The sequence below is a fragment of the Macaca mulatta genome, chromosome 20 (genome assembly GCF_049350105.2).
Source record: "Macaca mulatta isolate MMU2019108-1 chromosome 20, T2T-MMU8v2.0, whole genome shotgun sequence".
In the NCBI taxonomy this organism is placed as follows: Eukaryota; Metazoa; Chordata; class Mammalia; order Primates; family Cercopithecidae; genus Macaca; species Macaca mulatta.
This window is the reverse complement of record NC_133425.1, coordinates 5,681,935-5,705,754: the sequence shown is the minus strand read 5'-3', so window position 1 is coordinate 5,705,754 and position 23,820 is coordinate 5,681,935. Positions and strand designations below refer to the sequence as shown.

At 48.5% G+C, this 23,820-nt stretch overlaps 2 protein-coding genes across 7 annotated transcripts in view; both read right to left on the bottom strand.

The window, feature by feature from the left end:
* The window catches only part of LOC144337859 (uncharacterized), a 116,826-nt gene that overhangs the window by 32,467 nt on the left and 60,539 nt on the right, over positions 1 to 23,820 (bottom strand). The gene's annotated exons all lie outside the window — the stretch shown is intronic.
* DNAJA3 (DnaJ heat shock protein family (Hsp40) member A3) overlaps positions 1 to 23,820 on the bottom strand; it is a 33,351-nt gene that overhangs the window by 3,422 nt on the left and 6,109 nt on the right. For 2 of the 6 annotated variants that reach the window (XM_028841092.2, XM_028841093.2), the window contains exons 2-10: positions 20,194 to 20,327; positions 17,003 to 17,086; positions 12,641 to 12,841; positions 11,800 to 11,952; positions 11,054 to 11,201; positions 9,832 to 9,896; positions 7,417 to 7,545; positions 5,142 to 5,257; positions 3,168 to 3,265 (exon numbers count right to left, since the gene is read on the bottom strand). In XM_028841092.2, coding sequence (XP_028696925.1) covers positions 3,168 to 3,265; positions 5,142 to 5,257; positions 7,417 to 7,545; positions 9,832 to 9,896; positions 11,054 to 11,201; positions 11,800 to 11,952; positions 12,641 to 12,841; positions 17,003 to 17,086; positions 20,194 to 20,327 — 1,128 coding nt within the window. Of the gene's footprint in view, positions 1 to 2,024; positions 3,266 to 5,141; positions 5,532 to 6,549; positions 7,546 to 9,831; positions 9,897 to 11,053; positions 11,202 to 11,799; positions 11,953 to 12,640; positions 12,842 to 17,002; positions 17,087 to 20,193; positions 20,363 to 23,820 lie in introns of all 6 variants that reach the window. The other 4 variants (XR_013411490.1, XR_013411489.1, XM_077985516.1 and 1 more) reach the window with 4 other exon arrangements.

Sequence of the window (23,820 nt, the reverse complement as noted above, 5' to 3'; positions counted from 1 at the left end):
CCCCCCCTCCGTTCCCTCTCTTTGTGCCAGAAGATGGACCTGTTTATCCCTGCTAGTGCTGAGTCTCTAAGCACACCATGGTCTTTCTGGGAGACCAGGGTCAGCTATTAAGGTTTTCAGCAGCTACATTAAGGAACAAAAATAAATAAGATACTAAGTACATCAAAAACTACTCTGGTCAGGCACAGTGGCTCATGTCTGTAATTCCAACACTCTGGGAGGCCAAGATGGGAGGATCACTTCAGTCCAGGAGTTTGAGGCTGCCACGAACTATGACTGCACCACTGCACTCCAGGCTGGGCCATGGAGCAAGACTCTTTGTCTCAACCAAATAAATCCCACTGTTGCTTAAGTTCTCAGGACGTGGGAATTATATGTCCTGTAATACTGTCATATGTGGACGCAAAACTAACTTCCTTCACAGTATGAGAGACTTAACCACTCACAGGCAGCAAACTGACATGTGACAGTGTATGCTCAGGGACAGAGTCTCACCCTGGCACCCAGGCTGGAGTACAGTGTTGCCGTCGTGACTCACCGCAGCCTTGAGTACTGGGGCTCAAGTGATCTCATCTCAGCTTCCCGAGCAGCTGGTGATGGAGGTTCATGCTACTGCACCTGGCTACTTTTAAAACTTTTTGTAGAGACAGAGTCTCACTATATTGCCCAGGCTGGTCTCGAACTCCTGGGTTCAAGTGATCTTCCTGCATTAGCCTCCCAAAGTGCTGGGATTATAGGTGTGAGCCACTGCACCCGACCTCACCAAGATTTTTAAAAGGAAGAGCTGACAGTGTCTTGCACACGGGAGAAGAAATCCTGGCTGAGTGAGGGAACAGCTGTGTGAGGCTGAGTGATCAGGACAAGGAACCATGAAAGTGACAAAGGATCTCAGTGGATGGCGGAATCAACTCTCAACTTACAGTATCAGAGAGGGAGTCAAAACATCAACTGGTGACCACTAATTACCCACCCTCCAATAGAGTAAGCAACACCCACGACCCCACCCAGGGCCCGGCCCTAGCACACCTCAAGCTGCCCTGATGGGCGGGAGGAGGGAAAGACAACTGTCTATGGAGCCAATCTCGCGTGTTATGCGATTGTAGGGTTTGAGGAAGGAGAAGCCACAGGTGCAATGATTAGAGTTCCAGGGAATAGCTACACTATGACTACTTCTATTTTAGTTCAAGAGATACAACAAGAATAAAAGATGATAGCATATGTACCAAACCATTAAAATAAGTGACATTCGGAACCTAGTTGGGCTACAGAGTTTTATGGCAGCTGCTTTTTTTTTTTTTGAGACAGAGTCTCGCTATGTTGCCCAGGCTGGAGTGCAGCGGCACAATCTCAGCTCACTGCAACCTCTGCCTCCCATATTCAAGCAATTCTCCTGCCTCAGCCTCCTGAGTAGCTGGGATTACAGATGCTCACCACCATACCTGGCTAATTTTTGTATTTTTCTATTTTAGTAAAGACAGGGTTTCACCATGTTGGTCAGGCTGGTCTCAAACTCCTGACCTCATGATCCACCCTCCTCGGCCTCCCAAAGTGCTGGGACTGTAAGTGTGAGCCACTGCGCCTGGCCTTTTTTGTGTGTGTGACAGAGTCTCACTCTGTCACCCAAGCTGGAGTGCAGTGGCGCGGTCCTGCTCACTGCATCCTCCATCTCCTGGGTTCAAGCGATTCTCCTGCCTCAGCCTCCCGAGTAGCTGGGATTACAGGCATGCACCACCATACCCAGCTAATGTTTGCATTTTTTTTTTTTTTTTTTTTTGAGACGGAGTCTCGCTCTGTCACCCCGGCTGGAGTGCAGTGGCCGGATCTCAGCTCACTGCAAGCTCCGCCTCCCGGGTTCCCGCCATTCTCCTGCCTCAGCCTCCCGAGTAGCTGGGACTACAGGCGCCCGCCACCTCGCCCGGCTAGTTTTTTGTATTTTTTTAGTAGAGACGGGGTTTCACCGTATTAGCCAGGATGGTCTCGATCTCCTGACCTCGTGATCCACCCGTCTCGGCCTCCCAAAGTGCTGGGATTACAGGCTTGAGCCACCGCGCCCGGCGTGTTTGCATTTTTAGTAGGGACGGGGTATCGCCATGTTGTCCAGGCTGGTCTCAAACTCCTGACCTCAACTGATCCACCTGCCTCGGCCTCCCAATGTGCTGGGATTACATGCGAGAGCCACTGCGCCCAGCCAGCAGCTGCTTTTTAAGAGAGGACTTCCAGTACCCTAGGAGCAACAAGAGCTCAGTGAAATTCCAGGGACTTCCATCCCAGCCCCTGCCCCGGCCCTGGAACTCCAAATCCTCCACTTTTTTGGAAAATCTGCCCCCAGCTCCAAACACCTGCTACGAATTACCATGCACTAATTTAAGGCCACGCAAGTTCTGAGAACTCCACCCAGGATCCAAACAAAACCAAAATGATGCAATGAGGAAATACGTTGAGCCTGAACCAAGGACCCCCTGGGCACAGCCTGCCCTGCCATGAGCAGGAATCCCAGGAAACAGAGGCCCCACCTCCCACAAGAAGAGGGGCTGTAGCTGGGGTGCCACTGCCACAGTGCCCACAGCAGGTGTTCTGGTGACAGATCGCTGACACTCAGCCACTCACTAGCACAATGTCTGAGGTCAGGGTAAATGGTGCATCTGTTCATGGCTAGATGAATTCGGAGTGAGTCCTGCTCTAAAACAGCGAACTGAGTCCTCTGACTGTGGCTCCACTACTGTGGCTGCTATTGTTTGTAAGACACTCTGAAATCCTAGCGGAGTGTCCCTGGTGGGAAGTGCACAAATCCTTCCAATCCATGCTCTCCTTACGCTTTTGCCAGGAGGTCTCAGGGAAGGATTTGTCCGAGGTCACAGGGCAAGTGGCAGAACCAAGGATAGAACTCAGAACACTGGGTCTGAGACACGCACAGCTGCCTGCAGGAAGTGCCCTGGTGCTCTCACCTCAGCACACGAACACGCACAGAGAGAGGAGGCGAAGCTTGGACTGGGGGCTGCGGCTCCCTGCCCAGTGTTCCCGCCCACAGCCCCCCTCTTTCAACTGCACATTTTAAAGGCTTCATGAAGAACCCCAAGTGGAAACCCCAACATGCTGCCCTGAATTGTCCACACTCCAGGGGGCTCTGAGGTCCCCACGTGTCGCCGCGTAGTCTTCAGACCCCTTACCAGAGGTGGTGAGTGTGACGCCATTCACTGTCCCCTCCACATCTGTCTCATCCTCGGCGTAGCTCAGGATCAGGTTCTGCTGCCGGCTCGTTAGCCTCCTGTGGATCAAGCAGAGTTAGCAGCAAAGGCTTCCGCCAGGAAGCTTTGGAAAGAACTCACAGGCAGCCAGTGCTCTCGAAGCGCATAGGAGGAGAGGGACCCAACCCTGGCAGGGGCAGAAACCCTGAGGCAGTGCAGTGGTAAGAACCTAAGGACCACGCCCTCAAATCTTCTGTACAGAAAAGCTAATAAAACACCCTAAGTCGTTTAAACAAGTGTCGCTGTGGCTATGCTAAATACAGTTTACAGGAGGGGAAACAGATTTTACAAGTGTGTGTGTGAAGCAGGTAAGAAATTATCTAATTACGCCACGCATGGTGGCTCATGCCTGTAATCCCAGCACTTTGGGAGGCCAAGGCGGGCAGATCACAAGGTCAGGAAATAGAGACCATCCTGGTCAACAAGGTGAAACCCCGTCTCTACTACAAAAATTAGCTGGGCGTGGCAGTGCGTCCCTGTATTCCCAGCTACTTGGGAGGCTGAGGCAGAATTGCTTGAACTTGGGAGGTGGAGGCTGCAGTGAGCCGTAATTGCACCACTGAACTCCACCTGGAGACAGAGCTGGACTCTGTCTCAAAAAAAAAAAAGAAAAAGAAAAAAAGAAAAGAAATTATCTAATTAACAAAAAGCACGAGTGCTCCCGAGGGGAGTCAGGCATGTCCTGCCCTAGGTACTCACAGCACTCCGCCCAGGCTGCCTCTCCAGCTCCTAACAGTGCCAGTAACATCAATGAGAAAATCAACGGGCCAGGCATGCTGGCTCATACCTGTAATCCCAGCACTTTGGGAGGACAAGGTGGGCAGATCACCTGAGATCAGGAGTTCGAGACCAGCCTGGCCAGTGAAACTCCATCTCTACTAAAAATATAAAAATTATCTGGGCGTGGTGGTAGGCACCTGTAGTCCCAGCAACTCGGGAGGCTGAGGCATGAGAATCACTTGAACCAGGGAGGAGGAGGTTGCAATGAGCTGAGATGGCACACCACACTCCAGCCTGGGCAACAGAGCGAGAGACTCCTCAAAAAAAGGTCGGGCACGGTGGCTCATACCTGTAATCCCAGCACTTTGGGAGGCCGAGGCAGGTGGATCAAGAGGTCAGGAGTTCAAGACCGGCCTGAACAACATAGAGAAACCCCGTCTCTACTAAAAATACAAACATTAGCCAGGCGTGGTGGCAGGCACCTACAGTCCCAGAGGCTGAGGCAGGAGAATGGCGTGAACCTGGGAGTCGGAGCTTGCAGTGAGCCAAGATCGCGCCACTGCACTCCAGCCTGGGCTACAGAGTGAGACTCCGTCTCAAAAAAAAAAAAAAAAAAAGAAAAAAAAAAGAAGAAACTCAACAATAGCAGCAGCAGCGAAGCAATTCCTATGTGTTGTTCATTTAATTCTCCCAGCAACTCCAAGAAGTCGACCATACCGGCCGGGCGCGGTGGCTCACGCCTGTAATCCCAACACTCTGGGAGGCTGAGGTGGGCGGATCACTAGGTCAGGAGATTGAAGCCATCCTGGCTAACACGGTGAAACCCCGTCTCTACTAAAAATACAAAAAATTAGCAGGGTGTGGTGGCGGGCACCTGTAATCCCAGCTACTCGGGAGGCTGAGGCAGGAGAATTGCTTGAACCCAGGAAGCGGAGGTTGCAGTGAGCTGAGATGGCGCCACTGCACTCCAGCCTGAGGGACACAGCGAGACTCCATCTCAAAAAAAAAAAAAAAAAAAAGAAGTGTACCATTCTATTACACCCACTTTACAGACAGAGAACTCGGGCAGGAACCACCTGACCTATAGGGAGCAGTCCCCTGCCCAAGCCACAGAGCTCCCGGAGCAATGCCACCGCAGGAGCAGGCTGGCTTAGACACGGCCTAGGGGGCACTTACTTTGGAACTCGTATCTTGATGTGGATGTAGTGGTCTCCGTAGCCGTAGCTGTTAATCCGGGGGATGCCTTTCCCACCCATCCGAATCTTCTGGTCTGTCTGAGTCCCAGGGGGGATCTATAAAGAAAGAAAATCTGGCCGGGCGCGGTGGCTCAAGCCTGTAATCCCAGCACTTTGGGAGGCCGAGATGGGCGGATCACGAGGTCAGGAGATCGAGACCATCCTGGCTAACACGGTGAAACCCCGTCTCTACTAAGAAATACAAAAAAATAGCCGGGCGAGGTGGCGGGCGCCTGTAGTCCCAGCTACTCGGGAGGCTGAGGCAGGAGAATGGCGTGAACCCGGGAGGCGGAGCTTGCAGTGAGCTGAGATCCGGCCACTGCACTCCAGCCTGGGCGACAGAGCGAGACTCCGTCTCAAAAAAAAAAAAAAAAAAAAAAAAAAAAAAAAAAAAAAGAAAGAAAATCTGTGGTTTCCCCTGGTCCCCAGTTGCTCAAATAAAAAGTTTTCACTGCATGAAGACAATCTTGACAGGAATTCGTTGAAAAGAACCACCACTGGCTCACGCCTGTAATCCCATCACTTTGGGAAGTTGAGACGGGTTGATCACAAGGTCAGGAGTTTAAGACCTGCCTGGTCAACACGGTGAAACCCCGTCTCTACTAAAAATACAAAAATCAGCCGGGCATGGTAGCGTGCACCTATAATCTCAGCTACTCGGGAGGCTGAGGCAGGAGAATTGCTTGAACCCGGGAGGCGGAGGTTGCAGTGAGCCGAGACTGCCACTGTACTCCAGCTCTCAGTGACAGGGCAAGACTCTATCTTGGGGGGGAAAAAAAGGCCAGGCACAGTGGCTCACGCCTGTAATCCCAGCACTCTGGGGAGCCAAGGCGGGCGGATCACGAGGTCAGGAGATCGAGACCATCCTGGCCAACATGGTAAAACCCCATCTCCAATAAAACACAAAAAATTAGCTAGGCATGGTGGCACGTGCCTGTAGTCCCAGCTACTCAGGAGGCTGAGACGGGAATCGCTTGAACCTGGGAGGCAGAGACTGTCGTGAGCAAAGATCATGCCATTGCACTCCAGCCAGGTGACAGAGCAACATCCTGCTGTCTCAAAAAAAAAAAAAAAAAAAAAAAGAACGGCCACTGGGCTGGGCACAGTGGCTCACGCCTGTAATCCCAGCACTTTGGAAGGCTGAGGCGAGTGAATTGCCTGAGCTCAGGAGTTTAAGACCACCCTGGGAAACACGGTGAAACCCCATCTCTACTAAAATACAAAAAATTAGCTGGGTATGGTGGCATGCGCCTGAAATCCCAGCTACTTGGGAGGTTGAGGCAGGAGAATTGCTTGAACCCTGGAGGTGGGGGTTGCAGTGAGCCAAGATTGCGCCATTGCACTCCAGCCTGGACGACAGAGTGAGACTCCATCTCAAAAAAAAAAAAAATAAAAAAATAAAAAAATAAAAAAAAAGAACTGCCACTTGGGTTTCTGGCCAAGCCCGCCCACAAGCACATGGAAATAAGCTAAGTTCGGTCTGCCCAGAGCAGAGCCTGTGACTAGGATGAGGGGGCAGGAGTTTGGGCAAGTGATCCCAGGAAGCAGGAGTGAGGGAGCGAAGCAGGAAACGCCAATACAGGGTGTGTGGCTGAGGTTGCTCCCTGGCCCTCGGAACCACAGGACCCTGGAGAAGCCAAGGAACAGCCCCCAGACGGAGGAGAAAGCCTTGGCCCAAAACACCCACCTCCTTGGTGGTGGTTACCCCAAGGTTCCCCACAAAGAAGCTGGAGAAGGTTCTGAGGTGCATACAGAGAATGAAGTGGCCTGGAAGTGGGAGGAGCAGGAGGGGCAGATCAAGAGAGAGGTGGGGGATAGGTGAGGGCAGCACACAGGCAGCCATCACTGTGGCCAAAGAGATGTGCACAGCCCCCGAGACTTCTGCTCTTGCTGCCAGACACTGGACGGAAGCAAGGGCAGAGAACACACCCCAGGGTGAACGTCTCTGTGTCCTGGGTGCACCCAGTTCCCAGGCCCCGCTAACCAGTATGGGAGTGATGCCAGCCAGTAACTGCTTCCCAGGCGATTATAGAGTCAAGGCCTGTGGCTTGTGGTCCACACTCAAGGAGCAATCTAAAATTCCTCATGTCCTCCCCCATGAGTACCCCCCACATGCTGGTCACTCATGGGTTCCAGGCCACTGGTCAGTTATTTTCCATTTCAGAAAAAGAACAATGAAGTACAAGGGTGACAAAGGCATTCTCACACCCTCTTACCATCACATTGATCGTCTCGTACAGGCCCTGGGCTCTGGCTGTCCCCCCAAGAAGAGCTTGAGCTATAGAAATAAAGAGGTCGGAGTGGATGTCTGCGCCGTCCCTCCGGAACACAGGGCTTTTCTGCACCTAAGGTCAAACATGACAGATGCATGTGAAGATAAGTCCACTGCAGACTAAACACCAGCTGCGTGCCTGGCCAGGCCCAAGCTCAGACTTGACAAACTTCACACCCCTTCCATACATAAAGCACAGTGTTGAGGCAAAGAACTGTCGTTCCACCAAGGTGACACCATCGCAGGCCCAGGAACGACATATTCTACATATTTCAACACTGCAATGTTCTACACACTTGCACACCAAAACGGAAGCGCGCCAGGATTTCCTCAGTCTCAGATCAAGTCATTCAATCGTGAAGGGAAATAAAAACGTAAAACTGGCTTTTGAACTTCTTTTTTTTTTTTTTTTGAGACAGAGTCTCGCTCTGTCGCCCAGGCTGGGGTGCAATGGCCGGATCTCAGCTCACTGCAAGCTCCGCCTCCCGGGTTTAGGCCATTCTCCTGCCTCAGCCTCCTGAGAGAACTTTTTTTTTTAATCTTACTTTAGCCAGGCACGGTGGTTCACACCTGTAATCCCAGCACTTTGAGAGGCCAAGGTGGGTAGATCACCTGAGGTCAGGAGTTTGAGACCCAGCCTGGCCAACATGGTGAAACCCTGTATCTACTAAAAATACAAAAATTAGCCAGGTGTGGTGGCAGGTGTCTGTAATCCCAGCTACTCAAGAGGCTGAGGCAGGAGATCCGATTGAACCTGGGAGATGAAGGCTGCATTGAACAGAGATCACACCACTGCACTCTAGCCTGAGCAACAGAGCAAGACTCTATCTCAAAAACAACAACAACAACAACAACAACAAAAAACACCTTACTTTATTAGGAAGTATAGGCTGGCCGCGGTGGCTCACGCTTATAATCCCAACACTTTGGGAGGCCAAGGTGGGTGGATCACCTGAAGTCAGGAATTCGAGACCAGCCTGGCCAACATGGTGAAACCCCGTCTCTACTAAAAATACAAAAATTAGCTGGGTGTGGTGGTGCATGCCTGTAATCCCAGCTACTCAGGAGGCTGAGGCATGAGAATCGCTTGAACCTGGGAGGTGGAGGTTGCAGTGAACTGAGATCACGCCACTTGCACTCCAGCCTGGGCAACAGAGCAAGACTCTGTCTCCAAAAAAAGAGAAAAAAAAAGGGCAGAGTAAATAATATAACAAGCGTGTCATACCCACAACCCAGTGGAGGTAACAAAATATCACAGGCTGGGTGCCGTGGCTCACACTTGTAATCCCAGCACTTTGGGAGGCCAAGGTGGGTGGATCATTTGAACCCTGGGGTTTGAGACCAGCCTGGGCAACATGGTGAAACCCCATCTTTACTAAAAATACAAAAGTCAGCTGGGCCTAGTGGCGTGCACCTGTGGTCCCAGCTACTCAGGAGGCTGAGGTGGGAAGACCACCTGAGCCCAGGGAGTCTGAGGCTGCAGTGAGCCAAGATCACCCCACTGCATTCCATCCTAGGCAACAAAGCAAGACCCTACCTCAAAAAAATAAAGTAAAATAAACTAAAACATCATAAATACAGGTGAGTCTTGCCTTCCTCAGCCAACCACGACCCTGACTTGAGCATTTATCATTCCTTTGAGCTTCTATTTACTATGTATCTCCAAGTCCCTAAATAATACATAATGCCATCTCACATGCTTTAAAACTTCACGTAGATGGTCTCTGAGGCCCTACAGCCACTGGCAACCTACCTTCCATCCCTGCTGTCTGTACCTGCAACGCCTGGAGCACCCCTTGAGTGCAGCTCTCACTCTTTCCTTTCGACTGCCCTGCAGCAGCCTGTGACCACCACGGCTCACTAAGCCATTCTCTTGTTGGAGGAAGGTGGTGTCTTGCTACCATGGACAGGACTCTCATGCACCCCTTTGTACCTACTGCCTGCTAGGCTTGCGTGGGTTTTTCTCAAGTGTACACATAGGAGGGAAATTGCCAGTAGAAGGCATTTTCATTAATGTTTCCACAATCTCAGAAAACCAAGGTTTGCCCCTGTATACAGTATGTAAAATTATAACTTTCACACTCACTGCCTCATCAACAATCTTATCATAAAAACACAAGATGTTTTCTGTATTTTTATGTGACCTGTATTTCTAATTTGTTAACATCTTGAAGAAGTTGTCTTCTCTTCACACAAGGCACAGAACTTTGAAGGTAACTCTAGGTGGCCACTGTGCCCCTCAGAAACATGAATGGCGAGACATGTTTCTGTGAAGCTTTGACCGCATGGAGCAGCCTCAGCCACATCCACCCGAAGAGAGGAAGGGCCCAACAGAAGCTGTGCAGGACAGAGCACCTACCCTGAACGTGATGAAAATTTCCCTTTTTCCCACAGGCATCCTCACGGTCTGGCCATCCTCAACTCCTACAAGGGACGTTAGAAAGGGAGCAGTTAGGCAGGGCGCGGTGGCTCATGCCTGCAATCCCAGCACTCTGGGAGGCTGAGGCGGGTACATCGTGACGTCAAGAGATCAAGACCATCCTGGCCAACATGGTGAAACCCCGTTTCTACTGAAAATACAAAAACTAGCTGGACGTGTCGGTGTGCGCCTGTAGTCCCAACTACTCGGGAGGCTGAGGGAAGAGAATCGCTTGAACCCAGGAGGTGGAGGTTGCAGTGAGCCGAGATTACTCCACTGCACTCCAGCCTGGCAACAGAGCGAGACACCATGTTAAAAAAAAAGAAAAAAGAAAAAAAGAAAAAAAAAAGAAAGGGAGCAGTTATTGTGAGACCGCCCACAGCACTTTCCACCCAAGATCCACTTGTAACCCACAGCTTCCTCCCCACTCCTGTTTCTTATTAACGAGGAACAATGCCATTATGTAAGAGGCACATGGGTAACCTTCCAGAGATGCAACACAAGACATCTGATGACTCAGCACCTGCCTCAGGCCTGGTCTATGTAGCACCTCGGGGAGTTCATGGTCTCACTGGGGTGATAGGTGTTAACCAAACAATGGCACTAATGCACAACTACAAACACAGAAATGTTCTTCAAAGCAAATGCTCACAACTCTAGAGAAAGGGACATCTAAAGAACAGGGAGGAGGGCTTGAGGCTTGCTAGGGAAGGGATACTCAAGCTGGGATCTCCAAGATGAACAAAGTTAACCCAAAAAAGAAAGCAGAAAGTGAGTTTCAGGCAAGGCAACAGTAGACGTGGAGTGGGGGGTGGATCTGTGGGGCTGATGTAGATAGGGTGGCAGTGGGGACAATGATGGCTTCGGTGACTAAGACAGAGGAGAGAGGAGAGGAGCCTGGGGGTTGGAAGCTGCTCCTTCACCAGGAAGAAGCAGAGCAGGCACATCAGGTCTCTTCTCCCCAATGTGACGTGCAAAGTATAGATTCTAAGGATAACTGGCACAAATAGAAAGATTCAAGGAGACTCTAGTTCCTCCTCCAGCCTGGGGCTCCAGGGCCTCAACCACAACTTCTACCAAGAGCCCACTCACACAGAGTGCGGTGGCCTCAGTCCTTTCCGCCCTCTCCAAGCTCCTGGACATGGCGGGCCCAAACACCCACCTGCAGGCACAGGGATCATCACTCGCTTTTTCTGCTTGGCTTGTCCTACTCCCCTGCAGACCACACAGGGCGTTACGATGATGGAGCCGCGGCCACCACATCTCCTACACGTGGAACGCATCACAAAAGGGCCTGTGTTGATGGTTTCCTGATAAAAACAAGAAAAATGGTAACCTAACTACGCAGGTAAACCGATGGGTGGTTCTGGGACCACAATGTGCATAAGAAAAATGTCTCTTTAAGGCTTGTTTTTTATGTGCATGTGCACTCAAACACACTGCCTAGGAACCCAGGTGCAGGGCCTCAGAGTCTGCTCATCTGATTTTCTAGAACACACAAACTTCTGCACTCCAGATCATCAACTTGACCATACGACAATGAAAAATGCGATACCACCTCTTACAGAAGTACCTGAAGACTCCTGGGAGCTGAGCAGTACATTTAAAAAAGATTATTCCCCCTTGAATTACAAAAGCAATTGTTAGAAAAATAAGGAAGAAAGTGACAACGGGATGCAATCCCCCGCCCCACCCCCAGAGCTGCTGTGCTCTGGTTGCTGAGCCTGCGATGCCAGGGAAGGAGGAGCACAGGCTCGTCTCCTCAGGGTCACGGGGAAAGACAGGCAGGCTGAGTTCACCAACTCCCTCCACTCCTAGCATAAGTTCTCTGGGAGCAGTGCCACAACCAGCTCTTCTCACGGTCAGTGGCGCAAGCCGTGGGAGCTGGAGTCTTGGGCAGACCCTTACCATGCCGGAGCCACCGCAGTAGTGGCAATGCTGCACCTTGGTGCCAGGCTCGTTCCCCTTGCCATCGCAGCGCTCACAGGTGTCCATGATGTTCACGGTGAACTCCTTGTTGACCCCCTTTGCAGCCTGATTGAATGTCAACTCCATGATGTACTAAAGAAACCAAGGGACAGCCTGTCAACTTTTGTTTGCAACGACCAAAACTGATGCTTGGCTCTAAAGGGAAAGGAGGGCACTGGCCCACATTTTCAGTCACTCTTTCACCACTGTACTTACTTGCACTCTGCCAGGTAAGCATAGGTAGGACTCACTGAACCAATTCTGTCCTAGTCTTTGGGATTTTTAAGAGATAATGTGACTTAAATGAAAACATACTTTCAATAAACTGAAAATGTTCACAGATAAATACTCATACATGGCACTGAAAAAGAGCCTGAATGATCCACAATCATAACTTAGATCATAAATATATCCCCTCTCTCTTCCACTCTGACAGTGTTTTATACAGACATGAGAGAGGATCAGCAGTGCCCTCCCAGCAGACAGAGTTCTCCTGGAACACTGTACAGATGAGAGACAACACTCGCACCCTCAGCGTGGGCTCTGAAAGTCTTCAGTGCTGCCTGACTCTGCAGCTGTGAAGAATACCATCAGAATGGATGTACTCATTACTACCCATGCGATTTTTCAAATACTGAAATTATTTTCTACTAAAATGGCTGCCTCCAGATCACTCCATTTAAGCTGCCTTGCCTTTCTGAGAAACAGAAACTGGTAAAACAATTTGTTTGACCCATACTTAGTCTAAAATCTGATTAATTCTTCAAAGCAAGGAACTTACTTCCTGAGGCTGATCAAACACAGTCTGGAAATCTCCAAACGAAGAGGATGAGAACTCCCCGAAGATCTTCCTGAACAGCTCCTCGGGGTCCACAGTGGGGCCTCCCTTCCAGTAGCTATGCTGGGAGCCGCTGGCCCCAGAATCGAAGCCCGCAGAGCCGTAGGCATCGTACTGCTTCCTCTTCACCTCATCACTCAGAACCTACAGTGAAAGGCAGAGCCACTGGGCATCCTGGGTCTACCAAGGCCCAGAAATACAGACAAGAGTTCACAGCAAATAAGGCAGCCATAACATTTACTAAGTGGCCCTGTGTGCAAACACATCCTATGAGGTTGGGGTGGGCCTGCGACTTTAGCACCTAGAAAAGGGACGAGATGACCAAACTGAATGCTAAGTATAGGGCTTTGGAAGTGCTTCCAAAAGTCTCACAAACTCTCCCAGGGGTCGTGCGTGCTGGGGAAATGTTTGTGTTGATCGTCGCTCGACCTCACAGGCGCCCTGGACTCTTCACAGATTCACACTTCACCTCTCTCCTCAGGAGACATTACCTTGTAGAGAATTTATGCTTCCTACCCTTACCTGCATCGACAGGTCTTCTGGAAGCCAGAACAACCGGAGTAACAAGTAGAAGTAACACAACGACAACAGCAGTGGTGCAATCCTAGCTCACTGCAGCCTCAACCTCCCAGGTTGAAGCAATCCTCCCGCCTCAGCCTCCCGAGTAGCTGGGTCTACAGGCGCACACCACAATGCCTGGCAAATTTTTTAATTTTTGGAGAGACAGGGTCTTGCTATGTTGCCCAGGCTGCTTTAAACTCCTGGTCTCAAGCAATTCTCCCACTTCAACCTCCCAAAATGCTGGGATTATAGGCATGAGTCATCACTGGGCCTGGCTCACAAAACTGTTAATAAGGACTAACTACCTCAAAAAGGGGGATTAGGGAGGGGCAAAAAAAATGTAGTATTCACTTTGTATCTTTTTTTTTTTTTTTGAGAAAGAGTCTTGCTCTGTCACCAGGCTGGAGTGCAGTGGCGCGATCTCGGCTCATTGCAACCTCTGCCTCCCGGGTTCAAGTGATGCTCCTGCCTCAGCCTCCCGAGTAGCTGGGACTAAAGGCACGCGCCACCACGTCCAGCTAATTTTTTTGTATTTTTAGTAGAGACAGGGTTTCCCCATGTTTGCCAGGATAGTCTCGATCTCTTACCCTCGTGATTCGCCCGCCTCAGCCTCCCAAACTGCTGGGATTACAGGCGTGAGCCACCACGCCTGGCCCTCACTTTGTATCTTTTTTTATGTGTTGGTCTTACTTTTTTTTTCTTTAATTAAAAAGACACTGCCCTAGGCTGAGTATGGTGGCTCACACCTGTAATCCCAGGACTTTGGGAGGCCAAGGCAGGTGGACTGCTTGAGTTCATGAGTTCAAGACCAGCCTGGGCAACATGGTTAAACCCATCACATGAAAAATACAAAAACATTAGTCAAGAATGGTGGTGCACACCTACAGTTCCAGCTAGTTGGGAGACTGAGGTGGGAAAATTGCTTGAGCACGGAGGTTGAGGTTGAGGCTGCAGTGAGCCGTGACTGCACCACTGCACTCCAGCCTGGGCAACAAAGTGAGACCCTGTCTCAAAAAAAAAAAAAAAAAGGCACGGTCCTTAAGGCCAAACAGGATAGAGTATGCGTCCTCCAAAGGAAAAGACACTTCCACCTAGAATGGAGGGGGACTAAGAAAACAGGTGGAGGACAGCTTGGTGCCTAGGGTAATTTTTAGGGCACCCAGTTAAGATGCAAAGGAAGAAGGCTGGCAGAGGAAGAGACAGGTAGGAGTCCATGACTTCCTGGTGGCTTTTATCTCCTGGTTCCAGCCCTTCCCGAGGAATTGCTGCTCTTAAGTTCTGAGGCTCAGTCCTTTTAATAACATCCCCCTTAGAGACGGAAGTCAGCAAAATGGTGGATTAGGACTCTCCAAAACTCATCCCCCAGCAGAAACATCAAATCTACTATCCATGTGGAAAAATACATTCACAAGAATAACATCCCCCCTACCCCATTAAAAACTGAATCTGCTGGGTGCAGTGGGGAACCTGTAGTCCCAGCTGTTCAGGAAGTTGAGGTTGAGGCAAGAAGACTGCTTGAGCCCGAGTTTGAGGCTGCAGGGAGCCGTGATCTCACCACTACACTCCAGCCTAAGCAACAGAGTGAGACCTCAACTCTTTTATTGATGTATTTTTTTTGATTGGGAGTCTCGCTCTGTTGCCCAAGCTGGAGTGCAATGGTGTAATCTTCGGCTCACCAATGCCTCCTGGGTTCAAGCAATTCTCCAGCCTCAGTCTCCCGAATAGCTGGGATTACAGGCGCCCACCACCACACCTGGCTAATATTTGTATTTTTAGTACAGACGGGGTTTCACCATATTGGCCAAGCTGGTCTTGGCCAGGCTGGTCTCGAACTCCTGACCTTATGATCCGCCTGCCTTGGCCTCCCAAAGTGCTGGGATTATAGGGATTATAGACGTGAGCCACCGAGCCTGGCTGAGACTTCAACTCTTAAAAATAAATAAATAGGCCGGGAGCGGTGGCTCACGCCTGTAATCCCAGCACTTTGGGAGGCTGAGGCGGGCGGATCACAAGGTCAGGAGATCATGACCATCCTGGCTATCACAGTGAAACCCCGTCTCTACTAAAAATACAAAAAAAGTTAGCCGGGCGTGGTGGTGGGCGCCTGTAGTCCCAGCTACTCAGGAGGCTGAGGCAGGAGAATGGCATGAACCCGAAGGCGGAGCTTGCAGTGAGCGGAGATCGCGCCACTGCACTCCAGCCTGGGCGACAGAGCGAGACTCCATCTCAAAAATAAATAAATAAATAAATAAAAATAAATAAATAAATTTAATCTTAACTTCCATAGAAGTAGATTCCAAGACTCTTCAGTTATGTTATCAATTAGTTTGAGTTACTTAATAAAAACATACTATTTTAAAATTACCCTAGTAAATAAACCTTTCATTAGATCTAGTTGACAGACATTTAATCAAAAAAGATTTACTGAATTGAGGCTGTTCTTGTACGTGGCTGTCCCCTCCTGTAGATATATAAGCTCCTATATATCCTGAACCCCATTAGATGGACAAAGTTGGCCAGGTGTGGTGCCTTGCACGTAGAATCCCAGCAGTTTGAGAGGCCCAGGCAGGAGGATCTCTTGAGCCCAGGAGTTCAAGACCAGGATTAGCAACATAGAGGGACCCTGTCTCTTAACCAAAAAAAAAAAAAAAAAAAAAAAAAAAAAGATGGTCAAAACATCTGGGGAACAGGTCTACTTTCAGAAAACTATGGAAGTGGTCAATAGCTGTTTTCAGAGATTTGTCCTCTGATTACACTGTAAATTCTTATAGGACAACAATGGGCTTCTACTATCCCCAAAAAGCAGTGATGCCCTGAGGTGGAGGAAGGGGTTGTTATTGAATAAGGGCTGAATTAATTAATCCAACTGTGAGTTTCCAAATCCAGCTACAAGCCTAAATTACCTGCGGAACTTTATTAGTACAGATTATTGGATCCCGCTTTTTTTTTTTTTTTGAGAGGGAGTCTTGCTCTGTCACCCGGGCTGGAGTGCAATGGCGCAATCTCGGCTCACTGCAAGCTCTACCTCCTGGGTTCACACCATTCTCCTGCCTCAGCCTCCCCAGCAGCTGGGACTACAGGCTAATTTTTTTGTATTTTTAGTAGAGATAGGGTTTCATTGTGTTAGCCGGGATGGTCTCGATCTCCTGACCTTGTGATCCACTTGCCTCGGCCTCCCAAAGTGCTGGGATTAGAGGCATGAGCCACCACGCCCGGCCTGGATCCCGTTCTTCATTGAGATTCCAAGTTAGTCTTAGAATTTTTTTTTTTTTTTTAGAGAAGGTCTTGTTCTGTTGCCCAGACCATAGTGCTACGGTACAATCATGGCATCATGGGTCACTGCAGCCTTGAGCCCCTCAAGTGATGAACCTGACTCAGCCTCCCAAGCAGCTGGGTTCACAGGTGCGCCACCACCATGCCTGGTGATTTTTTTTTTTTTTTTTTTTGTAGAGACGGGGTCTCACTACATTGCCCAAGCTGGTCTCAAACTCCTAGGGTCAAGCCAACTCCTGAGATCAAGTGATCCTCCTGACAGCCTCCCAAAGTGCTAGGACTACAGGAGTGAGCCACCAGGCTTGGCCTGGAATCTCTCCCTTTTTTTTTTTTAACAAGATGACTTGGTGCAGGGACATGGCCTTCACACTGGACTGTATGACACACCAGGCTGTCCCAGGTAGCAACGCAACCTTTGATTCATACACACCGCTGTAACAGCAGTGGCCACATGCACCAAAGTCGTGTTACCTCATAGGCTTCTGCCAGCTGGGAGAACTTCTCCTTGGCTTTGGGATCATCCTGATTTGTGTCGGGGTGATACTTCTTGGCAAGCTAAGGGAAAAACATGAGAAATTATTTCAGATACAACATGAACCCCAAATACCAGACACAACAGAACCCCAGATACCAGTCATAATTATGTTTCCTTTATCAAAGTTGTCTCTCGGCCGGGTGCAGTGGCTCACGCCTGTAATCCCAACACTTTGGGAAGCGAAGGCAGGCAGATCACTTAAGCTCAGGAGTTCAAGACCAGCCTGGGCAACATGGCGAAACCCCTCTCCACCAAAAATACAAAAAATTAGTCAGGCATGGTGGCACATGCCTGTGGTCCCAGCTACTCAGGAGGCTGAAACACGAGAATCACTTGAACCTGGGAGGTGGAGGTTGCAGTGAGCAGAGATTGAACCACTGCACTCCAGCCTAGGTGACAGAGTGAGACTGTCCCTCCACCCCACAAAATAATAATAATAATGATCTGTTTTAATGTACTTATCTCTCAACTTGAGGGCAGGAACTGATTCTGATGTATCTTTGCCCTTAGCACCCAGCATGGCTTAGAATAGGTAAATGAACAAAAAAGAGAAACAAAATTTTAAAAAGGGGGCCAGGTGCAGTGGCTCATGCCAGTAATCCCAGCACTTTGGGATGCTGAACTGGGTAGATCACCAGAGGTCAGGAGTTTGAGACCAGCCTGGCCAACATGGTGAAACCCCATCTCTACTAAAAATACAAAAATTAGCCAGGTGTGGTTGCACACGCCTATAAACACAGGTACTCGGGAGGCTGAGGCAGGAGAATTGCTTCAGCCCGGGAGGCAGAGGCTGCAGTGAGCCAAGATTGCACCACTACACTCCAGCCTGAGCAAGAGAGCGAGACTCTGTCTGAAAAAAGGAAAAATTTTTAAAAAGGGAAGAAAATGACTGAATAGACATTTCTGCTGTTTCAATTATTTTTGTAAGTACATAAAATATAGTAATTGCTACAGCTTTACCTGATCTTTTTACTTCCACGCCGAAAAACTTGAATGGTTCTCTAAATTAAGTCTTTCTCTTAAATTATGTCTCTAGGACTTGCTAAGGGCCTGAAATCAACTGTCATGTGAGTTCAACCCAGCCTCCATCTTTTCAATCTTTTCCCACTCTTGGATCAGGCACCTGACTCTTGAGCTCAGGATGAGACAGGCCATTAGCTATTCATAGGCCAAGATCTCTGCTTCCTGTCCCCATGCCTCTGTTCATTCCATTACAACCCAATTAAAAGCGGGCAATGGATCCAAACACACATTTCTCCAAAGACAAACTAATGGCCAACATGCACAAGAAAAGATGCTCAACATCATTAGTCACCAGGGAAGAAGCAAATGGAAACTCTAACGAGATAGCATTTCATATTCACTAGGGTAGTAATTAAAAAGACAGATGATAATAAGTGTTCACTGGGATGTGGAGAAATCATGGCCCTCTTATGCTGCTGGTGGGAATGTAAAATGGTGCAGCTGCTTTGAAAAAGGCTGGCAGCTTCTCAAAAGGTTAAACATCCAGTTACCATATGACTCAGCAACTATACTCCTAAATATCCAAGAGAACTGAAAACATGTCTACACAAAAACTTTCATATGAATGTCTATATAGCAGCACCGTTCATGATAGCAGAAAGTGGAAAATATCCAAATGTCCATCAAACGATGAAGAAACAAAATGTGATCATTCCATGCAACAGATTATTTGAGCACGAAAAGGGATGAAGTATTGACACAAGCTACAAGACAGACGAGCCTTGAAAACATTATGTGAATGAAAGAAGCCAGACACACAAAAGGATACATATCCTATGATTCCCTGTAAGTGAATATTCAGAATAGGCGAATCCAAAGAGGCAGAATGCAGGTTAGCAGCTGCCAGGGACCGGGGAGAAAGGACAATGGAAGGGGGGTGCTAATGAATACAGGATTTCTTTTTGAGGTAATGAAAATGTACTAAAGTTGACTGTGGTGGCAGTTGCACAACTCCAGTGAAGTGTGCACTTATAAAAAGCTGTCAATCCTAGAGTGGTGCCTCCAATATTGATTTTATTTTATTGGTCAGAGCAAACCAAGGGTCTAGGAACCAGTGGTGTAGACATCTCGTATACAACTTTACTCAGCTACCCTAACTACCCTAATACACCCCAGCATACAAAAATGGGAATTTCACATTTTCCAGGTTAAGAAAGGGCCAGGCACGGTGGCTCACGCCTGTAATCCCAGCACTTTGGGAGGCCGAGGCTGGTGGATCACCTGAGGTCAGGAGTTTGAGACCAGCCTGACCAACAAAGTGAAACCCCATCTCTACTAAAAATACAAAAAAATTTAGCCAGGCCGGGCGCAGTGGCTCAAGCCTGTAATCCCAGCACTTTGGGAGGCTGAGACGGGCGGATCACTAGGTCAGGAGATCGAGAGCATCCTGGCTAACACGGTGAAACCCCATCTCTACTAAAAAATACAAAAAAAAAAAAAAACTATCCGGGCGAGGTGGCAGGCGCCTGTGGTCCCAGCTACTCCGGAGGCTGAGGCAGGAGAATGGCGTAAACCCGGGAGGCGGAGCTTGCAGTGAGCTGAGATCCGGCCACTGCACTCCAGCCTGGGTGACAGAGCCAGACTCAGTCTCAAAAAAAAAAAAAAAAAAATTAGGGTGTGGTGGCATGCGCCTGTGTCCCAGCTACTTGGGAGGCGGAGATTGCAGTGAGCCAAGGTCGCAACACTGCACTGCAACCTGGGCGACGAAGTGAGACTCCATCTCGGAAAAAAAAAAAAAAAAAAGAAAGGAAGTAATTCTAAACCTATAAACTTTTATCTGGATGTAAAAAAATGACTATCTAAAACTTAGACTAGCATACCTGCTGATTCAGAAAGTACAGATTAAATTTAATTATGAAAACAGCTCTGGAAAAAAAAACTTTTTAAAATCTCTGGTTTTTTCTCTTTTTTTCTGAAGCACTAACCTCTACGGCATTGTGCACCGAAAAACAGTCTAGCAAAGTCCAACTTTATCACACCCTTCTATATATCAGCTCATGAGACCTATCCACATGGGCATATATGCTGTATTGATTAAGGATCAGATGGGATCAAAAACATTCCTTCTACAATTTGGTCACCAAAATATGACTTCCATACAGACCTGATAATAGGCTTTCTTGATCTCTTTCTGGCTGGCATTTCGAGGCACTCCTAATATCTGGTAATAATCTTCTTTGGCCAAAGGGGCATTAGTGTGGAAGGAGGCAGTAGAAATGAAAGGGTAATGTTTTGTTCCTAAAAAGGAAAAAAGAAAAAGAAAGAAAATCACTCTGGGAATGTTCTCAACAAAACAAAACTGTGAGTACATGACCCACTGGTCTATATCTGTGAAGGAACAACCAACCTGGTAGGGTTTGGCTGTGTCCCCACCCAGATCTCATCTAGAATTTTAGTTCCCATAATCCCCATGTGTCATGGGAAGGACCTGATGGGAGGTAATTGAATCACAGGGGCGGTTACCTCCATGCTGTTCTCGCGATAATAAGTTCTCACGAGATCTGATAGTTTTATAAGGGGCTTTTCACCCTTTTGCTCGTTCTTCCTGCTGCCATGTTAAGAAGGATGTGTTTGCTTCTCCCTCCACCATGATCGCTGAGGCTTCCCCCGCCATGCTGAACTGTGAGTTAATTAAACCTCTTTCCTTTAAAATTTACCCAGTCTTAAGTATGTCTTTATTAGCTGCATGATAACAGACTAATACACAGACTACAGCTTTAGGGCTGTTCCTGGCCAAGCCCACTGCAGACCAAACTCAATGTACTTCAATAATGGCTAAAGAAGCCACAGTATTCAATTAATATAGAGTATTGGATGAGGCTGATTCTCCTGCCTTATACTACTGGAGTGGTCTCAGCACACCACTAAAGGAATAATACTCCTGACTGGGAGATGAATAAAAAGGGATTCAGCTCCCCTTCTTATACCACATGAGCACTTACCATATGCTAGGTATTTTCATATTCTTCTGTCACACTTAATGCTTAACAACTCTCCACATTCTTTTCCCTCTATCTTGCAGCCTTGGGTACCACTTAAGGAGCGGTTCTCAAGACTGTGGTCCCTGGACCAACAGCATCATTACATTGATGAAAATACAGACGTTCAAGCCCTACTCCACACATTCACCGGAAACTCAGGAGGTCTCCACCCACTAGGTGCCAGTAGAGAACTCCCCCTATGTCTCCAGGCATTGCCAAATGTCTCCTGGGAAGTAAGTGTCCCCTGCTGAGAACCAATGACAACTCAATCTAAGAAGGTCGGGGAAGAACTTCTAGGCATCAGTTGTTAAGCTGCAGAAACTGGCTGAGCTGCCCAGGAAAGCACTTGCCATTTTCAGTGGAAAACAAGTGGCAGTTACTAACTAGGATGACTTTGTACTTTGGATCTGGATTTGCAGCACCTTTTTTAACAGCAAGACAACAACTGCTTAAGAAACAAAGATGTTTTAGTTCATCCATTTAACAGATAGGAAGAGCGGGTTTTTTGGTTTTTTTGAGATGGAGTTTCGCTCTGTCTCCCAGGCTGGAGTGACGCTATCCTGGCTCACTGCAACCTCCAACTCCCGAGTTCACGCCATTCTCCTGCCTCGGCCTCCCAAGTAGCTAGGACTACAGACGCCCGCCACCATGCCCAGCTAATTTTTTTATATTTTTAGTAGAGACGAGGTTTCACCGTGTTAGCCAGGATGGTCTCGATCTCCTGACCTCGTGATCCACCTGCCTCGGCCTCCCAAAGTGCTGGGATTATAGGGGTGAGCCACCATGCCTGGCAGGTTTTCTGTTTGTTTGGTTTTTTTTGAGATGGAGTTTCACTCTTGTTGTCCAGACTGGTGTGCAATGGTGCAATCTTGGCTCACTGCAACCTCTGCCTCCTGGGTTCAAGTGATTCTCCTGCCTCAGCCTCCCAAGTAACTGGGACTACAAGCATGCACCACCAGGCCCGGACTGCAATAGTGTTTTAATAGGTGAAATCTCTTTAAAAAGTGAATAAGCTGGGCTGGGCGTGGTGGCTCACGCCTGTAATCCCAGCACTTGGGGAGGCCAAGGCGGGCGGATCACCTGAGGTCTCCTATATTAAAAATACAAAATTAGCCAGGCGTGGTGGTGCATGCCTGTAATCCCAGCTAGTCAGGAGGCTAAGGCAGGAGAATCGCTTGAACCTGGGAGGCAGAGGTTGCAGTGAGCCAAGATCACACCACTGCACTCCAGCCTGGGCAACAAGGGCAAAACTCCATCTCAGAAAACATAAAAAATAAATAAATAAATAAATAAATAAATAAAAATAAGCCCGGGCACAGTGGCTCTCACCTGTAATCCCAGCACTTTGGGAACCTGAGGCGTGAGGATCGCTTGAGCCCAGGAGTTCGAAACCAGACTGGGCAACACAGAGACCCTGTCTCTATTAAAAATAAATAAATGGATCAAAGACTTGAACTCATAAGGCACACTAGATATGTTTGTAAATAGACTTATGACATGGAAAAAAAAAGAGAGAGAAAGAAAGAAATAGGCTAAGAGGGATTTGAATCCATACAGATTTATGCCTCTAAACTAGAGATTCTGTATGTGGTGGCAGTGGTGGTTAGAGATGATAATGATTAATGGGGCCTAGGAATAAGAAGGGCCTTAGAGTTATGCTAAGGAGTCTGGATTTTATCCTAAGAGCAATAGGGAGCCACTGCAAATGTTAAACAAAGAACTCATTGGGTTTGCATGAGAAACAACTGTAGGCCGGGCGCGGTGGCTCACGCCTGTTGTAATCCTACCACTTTGGGAGGCCGAGGAGGGTGGATCACCTGAGGCCAGAAGTTTGAGACCAGCCTGGCCAACATGGTGAAACCTTGTTTCTACTAAAAATGCAAAAATTAGCTGGTCATGGTGGTGCACATCTATAATCCCAGCTACTCCAGAGGCTGAGACATGAGAATTGCTTGAACCTGGGAGGCTGAGGTTGCAGTGAACCAAGATCGTGCCACTACACTCCAGCCTGGGCAACAGAGCAAGACTCCATCTGAAAAAAAAAAAAAAGAGAGAGAGAGTAACAACTCTAGGAAGTCTGGGAGACTACTTGAAGTTAATGAGCACAAAATACAGCCAGAGGTGTTGAACACATCCAAGTAGCAGGCCAGGTAAAGGATAATCAGAGAGGAGAATGAATAGGAATGGTCAGCATACTTAAAATTAGAAATAGGAAATAAATCTGTGTGTTTGGCATACCCAATACCCTGGGAATATAAAAAGCACACTGGAAGCAGTAGGGGTCAGGAGACCACTATTGTGTTTCTTCAGTCAGACTTGAGAAAACACTAGAGCTGGTTTATTATTGAACCTGTACTCCACCCTCTTTTTATGTGGGAATAAGGGGTTGCCCTGGCCCAGTCCAGCCTCTCTCTCACCACTCCTTCCAATGCCAGAAGGCTGAGGCTGGTAGTGACCTGTGGCAGCTGTGACTTCAACATCGTGGGCAGAGAACACGGACTGGAGTTAGTACAGAGATAGTAACGCACAAAACTGCATGTGGATAAAGACAAATCACGTTTAATTACAAGATTGATGGCTTTGTTTTTTCTTTTTTTTGAGTCAGAGTCTCGCTCTGTCGCCCAGGCTGGAGTGCGGTGGTGTGATCTCAGTTCACTGCAACCTCCATCTCCCAGGTTCAAGCGATTCTTCTGCTTTAGCCTCTCAAGTAGCCAGGACTACAGGCACACACCACCACAGCTCACTAATTT